This window comes from Arachis hypogaea, chromosome 10, assembly GCF_003086295.3.
Source record: "Arachis hypogaea cultivar Tifrunner chromosome 10, arahy.Tifrunner.gnm2.J5K5, whole genome shotgun sequence".
Lineage (NCBI taxonomy): Eukaryota > Viridiplantae > Streptophyta > Magnoliopsida > Fabales > Fabaceae > Arachis > Arachis hypogaea.
Genome location: NC_092045.1, coordinates 23,322,792 through 23,337,926, shown reverse-complemented (window position 1 = coordinate 23,337,926; position 15,135 = coordinate 23,322,792). Strand labels below are relative to the sequence as shown.

Below are 15,135 nucleotides of genomic sequence, written 5' to 3'. Positions count from 1 at the left end.
TGCTTAATTGAAAAAGAAAAAGAAGTGCATGAATTTTGAATTTTATAACAGTTTAATTATTTTTTTTTGATGTGGTGGCAATAATTTTGTTCTCTGAATGTATGCTTAAACAGTGCATGTGTATCTTGAATTTGTGGTTCATGAATGTTGGCTCTTGAAAGAATGATGAAGGAGACATGTTACTGAGGATCTGAAAAATCATAAAAATGATTCTTGAAGCAAGAAAAAGCTATTCAAAAAAAAAAAAAGAGAAAAATCGAAAAAAAAAAAGAAAAAAAAAGAGAAAGAAAACGAAAAGAAATAGAGAAATAAGAGTTGTGATCCAAGGCAAATAAGAGTGTGCTTAAGAACCCTGGACACCTCTAATTGGGGACTTTAGCAAAGCTGAGTCACAATCTGAAAAGGTTCACCCAATTATGTGTCTGTGGCATGTATGTATCCGGTGGTAATACTGGAAGACAGAGTGCTTTGGGCCACAGCCAAGACTCAATAAGTAGATATGTTCAAGAACATCATACTTTACTAGGAGAATCATTAACACTGTCTGGATTCTGAGTTCCTAAAGAAGCCAATCATTCTGAATTTCAAAGGAGAGAGTGAGATGCCAAAACTGTTCAGAGGCAAAAAGTTAAAAGCCCCACTCATCTAATTAATACTGATCTTCATAGATGTTTTTGGAATTCATTGCATATTCTCTTCTTTTTATCTTATTTGATTTTCAGTTGCTTGGGGACAAGCAACAATTTAAGTTTGGTGTTGTGATGAGCGGATAATTTGTATACTTTTTGGCATTGTTTTTAGTATGTTTTTGATATGATATAGTTAGTTTTTGGTATATTTTTATTAGTTTTTAGTTAAAATTCACTTTTCTGGACTTTACTATGAGTTTGTGTGTTTTTCTGTGATTTCAGGTATTTTCTGGCTGAAATTGAGGGACCTGAGCAAAAATCTGATTCTGAGACCAAAAAGGACTGCAGATGCTGTTGGATTCTGACCTCCCTGCACTCGAAGTGGATTTTCTGGAGCTACAGAAGCCCAATTGGCGCGCTCTCAACGGCTTTGGAAAGTAGACATCCTGGGCTTTCCAGCAATATATGATAGTCCATACTTTGCCCAAGATTTGATGGCCCAAACCGGCGTTCAAAGTCACCTCAGGAAATCCCAGCGTTAAACGCTGGAACTGGCACCCAAATGGGAGTTAAACGCCCAAACTGGCACTAAAGCTGGCGTTTAACTCCAAGAGGAGTCTCTGCACGAAATTTGCTTCATTGCTCAGCCCAAGCACACACCAAGTGGGCCCGGAAGTGGATTTTTATGTCATTTACTCATTTCTGTACACCTTAGGTTACTAGTTTTCTATAAGTAGGACCTTTGACTATTGTATTAGAAGTCTTTGGATCTTTATATCTTTTGATCACTTTAGATCTTAGATCATTGGGAGGCTGGCCATTCGGCCATGCCTAGACCTTATGCTTATGTATTTTCAACGGTGGAGTTTCTACACACCATAGATTAAGGTGTGGAGCTCTGCTGTACCTCGAGTATTAATGCAATTACTATTGTTCTTCCATTCAATTCCGCTTGTTCTTTATCTAAGATATCACTTGTTCTTCAACTTGATGGAGGTGATGATTGACGCCCATCACCATTCTCACCCATGAACAAAGTGACTGACAACCACTCTTGTTCTACTAGCATTCGAGGCTCTAGTGAATATCTCTTGGATTCCTGATTGCACGATGCATGGTTGATCGCCTGACAAACGAGCCAGCCATTCCGTGAAGTCAGAATCTTCGTGGTATAGGCAAGAATTGATGGCAGCATTCAAGAGAATCCGGAAGGTCTAACCTTGTCTGTGGTATTCTGAGTAGGATTCAATGACTGAATGACTGTGACGTGCTTCAAACCTGTAACTTACTGGGCGTTAGTGACAGACGCAAAAGAATCACTGGATTCTATTCCAGTAGGGGAGGGAACCACACCGGTGATTGGCAGCACTGTGACAGAGTGTGTGCATTAGCTTTCACTGCGAGGATGGGAGGTAGCTGCTGACAACAGTGAGACCCTACACGAGCTTGCCATGGAAAGGAGTAAGAAGAATTGGATGAAGACTGTAGGAAAGCAGAGAGACGGAAGGGAAGGCATCTTCATACGCTTATCTGAAGTTCCTACCAATGAATTACATAAGTATCACTATCTTTATCTTTTATGTTATTTTCGTTCATCACCATATACATTTGAGTTTGCCTGACTAAGATTTACAAGATGACCATAGCTTGCTTCAATACTAACAATCTCCGTGGGATCGACCCTTACTCGCGTAAGGTTTATTACTTGGACGACCCAGTGCACTTGCTGGTTAGTTGTGCGAAGTTGTGTAATGCCATGGTATTGAGCCACCAAGTTCTTGGAGCCATTACCGGGGATTATGAGGGTTGTGAAAAAGTATAGTTCACAATTTCGCGCACCAAACACCCTTATTCTCTTCCCAACAAAGAAGTTTTGTTATTGGTATCAATTTTTTGGATGAAATTTTGTTCGACCAAAAACTCCAACACTTTTTCATCTAGCTCACTGATCACCTCCAGTCCCAAGATTTGTTAAGGTTTAGAACACCAATACAAAGGGAATTTTTCAACAATATTTTCGTCCATATAAAATAGATACTCCTCCTCTACTGATCTGACTTTTAAAAAGATTTCTTTAAAATTTTTAAATGATGATTTCTATAAACCAAACACTATCTAACTTGGACTACTATTAGGTTCACCCACACACCTTTTCAAACCCCTTCGCCTGAATAGCGAAAAGAAGACCGTAATAGAAGGTTCTATCTCCAAAACCTCCACCAAAACCTTAAAACTTTTTAGAAATGCTCACCCATTTGGATGCAATTGCAACGACACACAATTTAATTGTTTTAAAACTGCACATTCAAACTCTTTAAACAAAAATTTTACTCTAGGTTCCTGAGTAACGCGATTGATAGTTAAAACAAAAACCCAAAATCATTTCTTTTGTGAAACACTCATTCATCTCGGTCACATGAAAACAACTCTATTTTTCCTTTCTAACTGGACCTCACACCTCGTGACTTATCTATTGCATCTATACTCTCTTACCTTAACAGTGACTTTTCTTTTCATGGTGAATTTTTGCAGATAGCTATAAGACCAAAAAAAAAGAAAAATGCAAAACTAGAGAAGTGATTACTAATTTCTCTTACTCATCTTCTCCTCAATTCCTTTTTACTTGCAGAAAAATGACTTTCCAATACAACACATAGTAAATATATCATAAATTTTAACTTCCTGTTAGTTTTCTTTTATTTAAATAATTAATAATGGTAATTGTTCACTTCTATAATCATAAACAAGAAACTACTTTTATCACACTAGATAAACGATTTAAAATTCATAAGTATTTGTAAAGGTAAAGTAAGTCATAAATGAAAGTATTTTCAATTTGCTTTCAAAAATTATATTTAAATATTATTTGTCTTTTTCTAAAAACTTTGCTTTTCATAAATCATGTTAATCTTGGGCGCTCCATCCTTTAACAACTGAGTTATAATCCAATTTATTAAGCTCAACCTGCTTTACTCAAAAGATATGCAAAAATCAAGTTTGGGGCTATGATCTATCCGTTATAATTTGGATATTGAAATGGATAAGTAATAAATGATGAAAAACAGTAATGAGACTTTATTCTCTATAGAGCATGATCGAAACGGATAAACGATCATATTTTCATTTAGTTTATAAAATGAACTAAAAAGGAGTAACGAGGTATATTCTTAAATTCAACCTATTAATTTAAAAGAGAATACTTCAAACACTAACTTAAGTGTCGGAGTATCTTTTGCTAATATCAATACTCTCTTTTGTTCGATGACCGATGTATAACTCTTTCAATCTAGAAGTCAAGCATATCATTTTTAAAAAGACAAACTATACAACAAAATTTCCATAGCAAAAAAAGAAGATACCCTAATCAACTTGAACTCACAATCTTGAGTTGAAACACATACTTAAAAATCTATTATTGTCAAAATATTAATTTTAGAGATTACATCTCATTGAATATGGACTAATTACTACTTTGTGTACAACATGATTAATTACTAGGTGATACATAATAATTTGATGCTAGTGACAGAGACTACAAAGTAAAAACCTTCTAACGGTATATTTATTCATGCGACTAACAAAAATATTTTGTAAATGATAAAATTTAACCACTAAATTAGTCATAATGTACTTGTATATATTTAAATATGTTATTTCACATATTTTTTTCAACAAAATAATCAACCACTAGCATAACTAAATCTAATATAGTAGAATAATCAAATTTGATATCAAATAATAATTAAATATTTTTATAGTAGAATAATTAATTTTTTTGTGAACATTAAATGTACATCCTATTTAGTAACTAATTGGTGGCTTAACATGATTGTGTTAACAATCTTTTTAGCCAATGTATCGTTCTTTCTTTAATTTAGAATTCTAAAACTTATAACATAGCATTGGTCCCTTGCTAACAAAATTTGGTTAGCAAGGAAATATTTAGTTATTAGTTAGTGAACTGTGCTAGGTAGACAATAGTTTTTGTGAACAATATGAACAATAAGCTCTAAAATTGGCCCAATAAAATTAAAATACACTACACCCTCAAATTATCTACCTAAATCTTAATATTATGATAACCATGTGCACACCTAGTGAATTAAACATCCGATATATCCATTGTTCAGATTATTTAGTATTTTCATTGTCTACTTATACTTTTTCTTAGTTTTAAACAACACATTGAAGAAATTATGGAAAATGTGTGAAGTTAATGTTTTACAAAAATATAACAGTATGAGAGACTACAAAAGAAGGATTTGAATTGAATTTATTTAAAACATCTAGAAAATCTAGAAACAAATTGTTGGTGACATACATGATAGAGATAATAGTGAGCAAAAGAACAAAATCCAGTTATAAGAGGCAAAGTTAGGTATTAAGTTAGAGAAATTATGTTAATGGTAATGAATTTTGTTATTCTATTTCTAAGCAAGATACATTTAGATCAATATCAAATCATTTTTTTTTTTCTGTTTCATATTCACAAAGCTATATTCTTTCTTCATTAAAATCATACCAAACTCTATAAATACAAAAAGAAAAAGAAAAATCTAACTTGTCAATAAACAGAGAATTTACAGAGAAAAATAATGAAGAGACTGCAAGCAATTTCAGTCTTGTAAACTCGACTTTGTTACTAATGTGTCTTTTTTTTTTAATTTATTATCAAAATGTCATTCTTTTTAAACTAATTATTAAACACCACCTTTTGTATATTACTGTAAACAATCATAATAAAAAATGAAATAACAAATCATTTGTCATTATAATAAAAAGGTAGCATCTGGACAATTAGTTATAAAAAGGGTGATGTTTTGATAATAAATTTTGAAAAAAAGTGACAGATTGGTAACTAAAAAAGCCTATAAACTCAACTGTAAGTTAGAATTCCTTGTTGTTGAAACCATTCAGGCATCTTATACTTTTCACGGAGCACATCTCTAACATCTTTTTGGTAAGATAGGTACTTGAGAAGTGGAAGAATCACATCTACAAGCTGTGATCATGCAAAAATAAAGACAGGAAAAGATGGTAAGAAATTAAAGAACAATGGCTTCATTTGTATTTTAATTTTTCAAAATTTATACATATTGTGAAAATAGAAAGCAGAATCTATTACTTTTATTGTTTCATTTCTTCTTCATCTCTGTTATAGTGTGTATGTGTTCTTTTTAAAGAAAAAAAGATAAATAAATTTCTGAATTTTTAGCACAAAGATAAATAAACTCCTCGTCAAATTAAAATATAAAGTAAATTCCTAATTTTTGTAATCCGGAAACATGTAAGTTTTTTTAACAAAGATTTGAATTCAATACGGAGAGACCTATGTATTTATCATTTACAAAAATCAAAGACTTATTTATGATTGAATTTGATAAGAGACTTAATTATTTTTGAGATAAAAGATTAGAGATTTATTTGTCAGTAGTTCATGTTTTTTATATGCAAAATATAAAAAAAGAATGAAAACATAAAAAAAATGTATTTACTTGTGTGTCATGCGGTTTCCCAATAGAAAATGAGATGCATGGAATTCCATTTTCTGGTTGCAACAAAAAGCTAAAAGGATTGTTGTCTACAATAACAATGCGGCATAGATCATTTGTTATGCTGCTAAGATCTTTCACGTGTTCCTTATATTCCCTGTAATAAGCAGTATTTACATAATGGCTTCCGATAGCAAATTGAAACATGTTAATTGAATTTTAGAGTGATTGATATTTGAATTCAACAAACATTTTAATTAAAATGAGTAATTTTATACATCTAATATGACTTAAGTTCAATTAAGTTAGATAATAAGAATTGTAATAATACTAAGCATAATTGATTTTTGTTATTTTAGACTAACTTCGTTGAATTTAATTAACAAAAATATCTTCAAGAAATAATTACTTACGTGTTGGTAGTTGAGGAGCGATAAAGTCGTAAACGGAATCGATTTTCTTTGTCTATTCTATCAGTAACTGGACTAGCATAACCTACACAGAAATTTATACAGGTATTTAAAATAAAGTTTGGTACATAATTGGCATAACTTTTATTATGTTACGAAAATGTGATTATAACTTGTTAAGTTTTGATTGCATTCTCTTTACAAATTCTTAAAAAGTGAAACTTGTTTGAAATAGACATTTTATATTTAAAGTAGCAAAGTAAAATTTCAAGTTCTTGCATATTTTTTAAAATTGTCATGTGTATATAAAAAATCAATTTTAAAATTAGCCATTCATATAAAATATATGTTGAGATATACAATATATATTAAAAATATTTAAATATTTATTTATAAATATACGATAACTAATTTAACAACTTATTTTTTAATGTATACATAACATTTTTATTTCACAACACCATATTTTTGTAACGTTATTAACTGGTTTCATTTTATTATTAGTGTTTCTCCTTAACGTATGTGAACAACTGAGCATTGATAATTTGATAGAAAATTATGAATTAAAAAACAAAAAATTAAAGAATTGAAATAAAAGCAAAGATAGATAAGTTGAGAAAATTGGTACTCTTTGAAGCAAACCTTCAAGACCAGCAGTAAATAGCACCATGTCAGCAAATTCACTCAATTGCCTTAAGAATTCTTTTAGCCCAGGGCGCTCAAACACCGTAACATAACTAATTATTGATTTTCCTTCCACTTCCTTGCCAAAACAAAAAAAAGGGAAAATAAAAACCTTCCATATCAATACATAATTATAAAAGAAATACTTTAAATCTAGGCGAAGAAATCAAATACAAATATCTAGACAGTAATATTATTAAGTTTTTTTATTATCTACGTCTATTTTGAGAAAACATGTAAAACAGACATAGATAACCGAAAAAAATCTACGTAATATTTATTATAATGGGGAGTGCTAGGGGACAATGATTATCTTAAACAACATGAACAACCACCAATTAAATACAAGTACACTACACCCTAATTTAATGCTACTCATTAAATTTACTCTTTTAACCCTATTAATTCACATTGTTCACACATTGTTCAAGAATGTTATTAGTTACCTATACTTTTTCTATGATAATTAAGTAACACACCTTTTCGGAACATATACATTCCAGATCAAAACAATTCAAACCAGCCTTAATTGCTTTAGTACGTATTTCAGGTGACAAACTTGACCTCTCATATGCGCATACTAATGTTTCATCCAAGTCAAGCACTACCTGCAATAATATAATGCATTTGGTGACATCATTCAAAATGTTCAATAAAAACATGAAATTAACAAGAATTTGTGAAATAATTCATATGTTGGCTCCTTAATTTGTATATATAGGTAGATATACTCTTTTTTCTTTTGAGTTTGGTCTCAATATATTTTTTATTAAGAGATTTTCATTGGTTATATGGTTATATGAGTTCAAAATTTTTAGTCTTAAGTTGGTCAGATAGATGGTGTACAATAAAATTTGATAAACCCATCAAAATTTCCAAAAAGAATACTTGTATATACAAAACAAAATTAGTTAAATACACATATATTTATATATACAAATATATAGTGACTAAATTGATGGCTGAATTTTGGTGGGCATATAAGATTTCTTTTGGCTTCAAAAAAGTTGAAAGGAAACAAAACAAAAGCATTGAGGCAAGTCCATCATTTGAAAACAAAAATACTATATTTTGAGTCATGTCTATATTTCAATAGACAAAAAACACCGCATAAGTGATGATGATATAAACAAATGACAATTTCTTTAGTACATAGTATAATTATCACAAAAAATGGGTGAAGATTATAACTAAATTGTAAAAGAATATGCATTGTGCATGGTATTTTACTTTTCTTTGTAAAAAGAATAACATGCACTTTTCATTAAAATTATCTATGTACTATTGTATGATCCTAAACAAATATTTACCGTAAGCCTTTGAAGAGGCAGAGAGACATGATGATAATGGCTACGATGGTTTGTGAAACGAAGAGATGTCTGGTGAATGGTGTTGGGAGGATGAGGCATATGACAATGATGATGAGAAGGGGAGAAAGAGAGTAATGAGTATTGGGCAAAGACTCCTTCAATTATCCCATAAAACATTTGGAAGAAGAAGTCCAACCAGTTTAACATCACCCTCCATGCATACAAATCCTCTGCTTTAGTAGTCCACTCGCCCATCGAATCGAATCAAATTAAATTAAATCAAATCAAATCAATTATGATTGATTGGTCAATGGATCAATCGATAGTTAGGTAGAGCATGCATCGTGAACTTTTGTTCTTTTTTTGTGTTGTTCCAATAAATTGGTAGTTATTATAGTTATTAGATGCGCGGTTAGAAGAGTAATAAGGAGGAAGATGTGTTCTTATGATGTGCTGTGTGTGCAAGAGTGTTTTGCCTATTTCGGAATCAAAATCACAAATAAGTTTTGGTTGGCTTAAACTATAAAAAGAGGTCAAAAGTTAATTTGAAAAATGCCCATGTTTAGTAACTTGACCCATAGTGTAACTATTTTTTTTTTATTGGTTACCCATGGTATTCCACAATTTAACAGGCCGAAGAATAATTCGTCGCGGATCGAAACTCCATTTAATAGTTTACCGTTGCTATATAAAAATCCATTATTAATTTGAAAAAAGGTTCATTTTAAATTTCTTGGTTGTGGGTAGAAAATAAGATTTAGGATCTTTACAGTTTTCTCTTTTTAGACCAAGAATCTTTACAGTTTACATAACATCATAGACATTGATTAAGACTCAAAATAAAGAACTTTGCTATGAAATTGACTTGGGCCTTAGATCTCATTTTTGGATCAGGGACAGGGTCTCAGCAATTAAATTCAACACAACTGTATAAATTCAACACAACTGTATCTTTATTATTTATTTTATCTTTCTTAAATCCAATAAAAATTGGGGCAATACCAACTATTTAAAACCATCTATTACCCAAAACATTACAAAAGTCAAGAATGAATCCAGACCAAAGCTCCAAAAACTGAGAGTTTTAGCCTTTCAGGTTTTATTTTTTTAACAAGTCGTTATATTTTTTTTCTATTAGAATTATATTTATACTATTTTTTAATGTTTGTTGGCTTACTTTTAAGATAATTATATGATGTTTATTATTTGGTGTTTAATTTTTGTCTAATTTATTTTTTGTAACAAATTTAAATATTTAAAAATTATTTACTTTTATAATTTTTGAATTAAATATTAATTTTTAATATTTTTAACAAGTTAAGCATCATCTTTTAGGCACTATAATAATTATTTATTTTTAAATAACTAACTAGAGGTTTCACATTCCTTAATATTGTCAAACTTAAAAGATTAACTTGCTAATTAGATTAACCTTTTTTTAAAAATAAATAAATAAAAATAAGCTAAATAAATTTTTTGATAGAAAAACAAAAAAAAAATTAAAATTCATAACCTACTACTTATTTATTATCTCTAATAACAAGTCATTTTCTTAAAAAAAAGTTTTTTCTATATTTTACTTATAACGCATTAATATTTTGTTATATATTTTATTTTTTAAAAATATCTATAATAGAGAGTTTATATTTAAATGCTCATCCAAATTTGTTAAAATATTTTTTTATATCAAAAGTCTTGGAAAAATTTTAAGAATGTATTTAATGTTTAATTTGATTTAATTTTATCTCAAAAGCTTAAAATAGTTTCAATACTTAATCCTTTTGTTCGATTTTTGGATGGTCAAAATAGTTAACACAATTTCTTTTCCAAATTACCACTCATATAACCATTATTATCGCCTTCCACAAATTCTTTCTCATTTTCTCTCTATTATTCTCCAGCACTTGAAGTCATTCTTCAATATCATCATCTCTTTTTTAACATTACCTCACCCTTCATTTTCCCTCGTCACATTTTCAGCCACCATTCACTTCACCTCTTTAATACCTACCTTAACCATCACTTTCACTTTCTTACTGACGATAACAACAATACCATAATCATACTTCTTTCTCCACCCACTTTCTCCATTCCTGGTTGCACTTAGGGGTGAAAATAGGCCAGGTCAGGCCAGACTTTACTCTTAGCAGGCCTGATCTGTCATATAGTTAATTAGCATGAGCCTGACCTGTGTTATAGGCATTTTATAAAGTATTAGGCCTGACCTGTTATTCAGCCTGACTTGCCCTGAAGCCTGTTAAAGGCCTAATAATTTCTTTTTTTACAAAAATAAAAATATTATTTATAAAAATTTTAAACTTTTAACGTATTTAAAATATAGAAAAATATTCATAACAAAATATAATAAATTTAAAATATCTCATAATTTTGTTAATAATAAATAATTATTTATATATTTAATTATATTTTAATAGGCACAGGTAGAAAATAAGACTAATTAGTGAGCTTGGGTCTGACCTATTAACGTATTAAGACTTTTAAAAGAGCCTGTGCCTGTGCCTATTTTATAACAGGCCAGACTGCAAGCCCTTGACAGGTCACCTGGCCTTTTTCCACCCCTAGTTACACTACACTTTTCTCTTCCTCCTTCTTAATCTCTCTCTCCCTCAACGCCTATGCTCGATTTGTGTTTTTCTCTCTTTATTTGAAAAAAAATCATGAATGTTGTTCTTCTTGACGGCAATGATTATTATATGATTGTTATTGATGTTTGTTTGTTGGTTATGGAGAATTGTTGGTAGTAGTGATGAAAAAAGTTGAGATTGTACTAGTGATTAGGGTTGAAGCTGGTTGTAGTTAAGGTAACGAGAGTGATGATGTTGGTGCATGACAGTGGAGTGAGAGGGATGATTGGTGTTGGAGGCAGTGATGATAAGTTGTAAAGGTGATGATGTTAATGGTGGCGAGGAGGGGGTTGGATTGTGGGTCAAAGGATAATAACGGTTGAGGTTGGCGGTAGTAACAGTGATGGCGGTAGTGGCAAGTGGTGGGTGTTGGATGGAGGTCAAATTGAAATTGGTTTGGTTTTGTCGTTAAGCATGGGTGGAGGAGAGTGGTGACAATGAAATGTTTGATTTAAAGATAAACTCAAAAGAAATTGACTAGAAGTTGGAATTTCTTTTTTTAATATTGGGCCTTAACGGGTGTATATCATCAAACCGAGCCAACCGACATGTTTAACGCCATTAGGGGAGGCGGCCATTAACACAATGAAAACGTCAACAACATTAACTAAAAAATGTTAGTGACATTTTATTCTGCATGGGTGACACATGGCATTCTCTCTCTTCCTCCTTTACGTGAACTTAGCTAGGATCGAACCCGTCTTCGTCATTTTTTCTTCTTGTTAGTTCTCTATTCTCTCAAATTTTCTCTAACATCACTCTCAACTCCTTAATTCTACCAGCATAAACAAAATGGTGACAGAGAGGAGATTGGTGCACTCGAATACTCCTTAAAATATATAGATGAGTATTTTATTTTATTTTTTGTTATTGTTATTTAATTTTTTAAGCTAAAAGTAGTACAAAAAAGTATAAATTTTTAATATTATTTTCTTGTTGATTAGTTCTAAATAAATTAATTGTTAATTAAAAAGGACTAGTTAAAAATATGATTTTATTGTTGTAGCTGTAGTAGTAGTGCTAGTGTTAGTGCGAATTAGTTATTGTTAGTGTATATTATTAATTAATTATTAGAACAAATTTTTTAATGATTTTAGTTTTTTTAAATAATTTTTTTCAAAAACAAAATTATTTATTTAATAGTTGTTAGTACATATTTTTTAGTGAATTAGGTTTTGTGTTTAAAATTTATTAAAAGATATTAGCCTTGATTATTATTAATTTATATTTTTAGTTATTTTACTTTTGTTTGAAATATTTAATAATAAAACTGCATTATTATTAATTTTTAGTATATATTTTTAGGATTTTGTCTTGAATCATAATTATTTATTAAAAAAGAATTAATATTATTAATCTTTAGCATATATTTTTATTAATTTTAGTTTTATTTAGATTTAAAAAAAGAAAAATAAAATAATTATTAATGCTTAGGATATATTTTTAATAAATTATTCTTCATTTAAATATTTAATTAAAAAATAACAATTTTATGGTTTATTAGCACATGATAGTTTAGTTTTATTATCAAATATTTGTTATTAAATAACACTTTCAATATTTGTTAATAAATAGTATAATTTTTAATTGTTATGTTTGAAAAAACAGAACTGTTGTTAATTTTAAATATATGTTTTTAAATATTGATTATAAAAGATTAATCACTGGTACATGTGATATAGTTATTATTAATTGTTACTATGTGTTTTTTATTGTAGAGTTCAAGAAAAACGACATCTTGTATATGTAAGTAATTTTTGTGTTTACAATAGTAGTTAGTAATAAATAATTAACTTAGTAATTATCAACTATTAGAATTTGTAGTAATTTAGTAATTATTAATTATAATTGTTACTAAAATGAGTATTAATTTATTTTATTGGTAATAGTAGTTATTAACTGGTTTTAGTTATTCACTATTAATTATGATTTTTGTTTTCAAGGTTCAAAAAATTTGCACAACAGACACTTACACCAAATAGACTCATATGACGTCAGGATGGAGAAATAATTGAGAGAGACAAAATATATCTCAGCTTTGGAGGACCATGTCTCACAATTCAACTATAGATGCATTAGTTGAAAGGTGGCATCCTGAGGCACACACGTTTCATCTTTCACACGGCGAGTGCACAATTACTTTGGATGACGTCGCGATGATTTTCAGACTTTGAGCTCATAGTTTTTTCAGTGATTAGATTAATTTATCACAATACAAGTGGGTCAGAAAACGAGTGCATGAACCAATTTGGTATTGCTCCTAGGCCAAACAACCATCGAGGAAGCAAAATTAAGCATCATGGTTCTGCACCCTAAAGGGCGTCAACATTTGATTGACTGACAGAGTATGAAAATTTATGTGAAATATCACAAAATATTTCTATTTGGTAGACATTATTTAGTGATAACTCTAGAATCATTGTGCACTGGAAGCATTTGCTATTGCTTTGTGAGTTTTCTCAGATAAATAAATTTAGTTGGGGTTCTACATGCCTTATACACATGTATCGCTCATTATATTGGGCATCAAGGTATGATTGCAAGAATATGGATAGTCCTCTGGCTTTGCTCCTTGTGTGGGCCTGGATACAAACGTCGCTAATAGGGCCTCTGCTGATGAATGCCATCTTTCTACTTGCTTGCAAGTAAAATTTACATAAGATGTTGATTTAATTATTTTTTATATAGTATGTACTTTCTGATATGAGCATCATATGTACTTTCTAAAAATTGGACAACCTTTGACGTTAGAAGAAGGTTGGATGATCTTTCTCCAGACGAAGTATGTATTTTGACATTTGTACTTTTACTTATATTGAATTAAATTGATGATTGCATATTTACACCATTGAGCATTCGATGTGTTTTTATAGTTTGTGTGGAAAGTATACAGTCCCAACCGAATTGTGCCTTATCTTATTCCACTTATGATGAATGATAGCGCAGATCTCTAAAGTGCAACTGTGCCTCTAATATGCTTTGAGGTTGTGGAGTGGCATCTGACTGATAAGGTTAAAAGACTGTTTGGCTTTTATCAAGACCCACCAAGAGAAGCTGTAAAACTTGGAGTGTTCTATAACATAGTGTTGATGGGTCTAAGAAAATAATAGTTTTGTACGCGTCTTGACAGGTCAACTTGTCGACAATTATCAACCATTCGACAATACATGGACTGGTCCATTGGTAAGTTCGATGATCACCTGCGGTTCTCCGCGCGTGCTGAGTAAGACTAACCACTATAGCAAGAGCAACCACCACGACAACAACTCTATTAACTACCACGGACATAACAACTGCCTCAGCAAGAACAACCACCACAGTAACAACAACCACCATATCCATCGCCATATGCATACTGACCATATCCGTACCCAACATACATACACCTATTATCACAGCAATAACCTATCCACCACTATATTCATACCCACTACAATATCCATACCCACCATACTCAGAGGATTATGTACAACCTTTCATCAAACCTGTTATACCATCATACTCACAACCATACCCACAATACATACAGGAATATGCACAACCTTCCACCCAACCTTTCATACAGCCATACTTTTAGTCCTCCACCATGCCTAAGGAATAAATACTGACATAGTTACCGCAGTATTCATTGTCAAAACTACTAGGTATAGTGGCACAAGATATGAAACAATATAGATACATTATTGGTTGGATTCAAGGTTCAGAGTCATCTTAATGGGTGAATGATTTATTCTCTACCCAGGATCCCTTACAGGTACCAATGCCTCAAGTTATTCCTGGATGATTATCTTTGGATACGAGGTGTCCACCACAATCTTATTCTGAGCACTCTAGGTTGATAATTTCTATTGATTCAATTAGGAGTGTTCGTCGGGGGATTGGATGTTGCCAAACCTCAACATGAATTCCTATGTCTGAGGATGATGAAGAGGAGAATGACGAGATGGTTGATAAGACTTGTGTAG

General features: G+C 30.7%; 1 protein-coding gene across 1 annotated transcript; it reads right to left on the bottom strand.

Annotated features, from left to right (window-relative positions):
* Nucleotides 1-5,416: 5,416 nt before the first annotated feature.
* LOC112718210 (uncharacterized) lies at nt 5,417-14,512 on the bottom strand. Its single transcript, XM_072204131.1, has 6 exons — nt 14,405-14,512; nt 7,695-7,823; nt 7,174-7,294; nt 6,535-6,616; nt 6,125-6,278; nt 5,417-5,631 (listed from the first exon to the last, which is right to left on the bottom strand). Exons 1-6 carry the CDS (start codon nt 14,510-14,512, stop codon nt 5,506-5,508), a joined length of 720 nt encoding a protein of 239 aa, XP_072060232.1. The 3' UTR covers nt 5,417-5,505.
* Between the last annotated feature and the right edge of the window lie 623 nt (nt 14,513-15,135).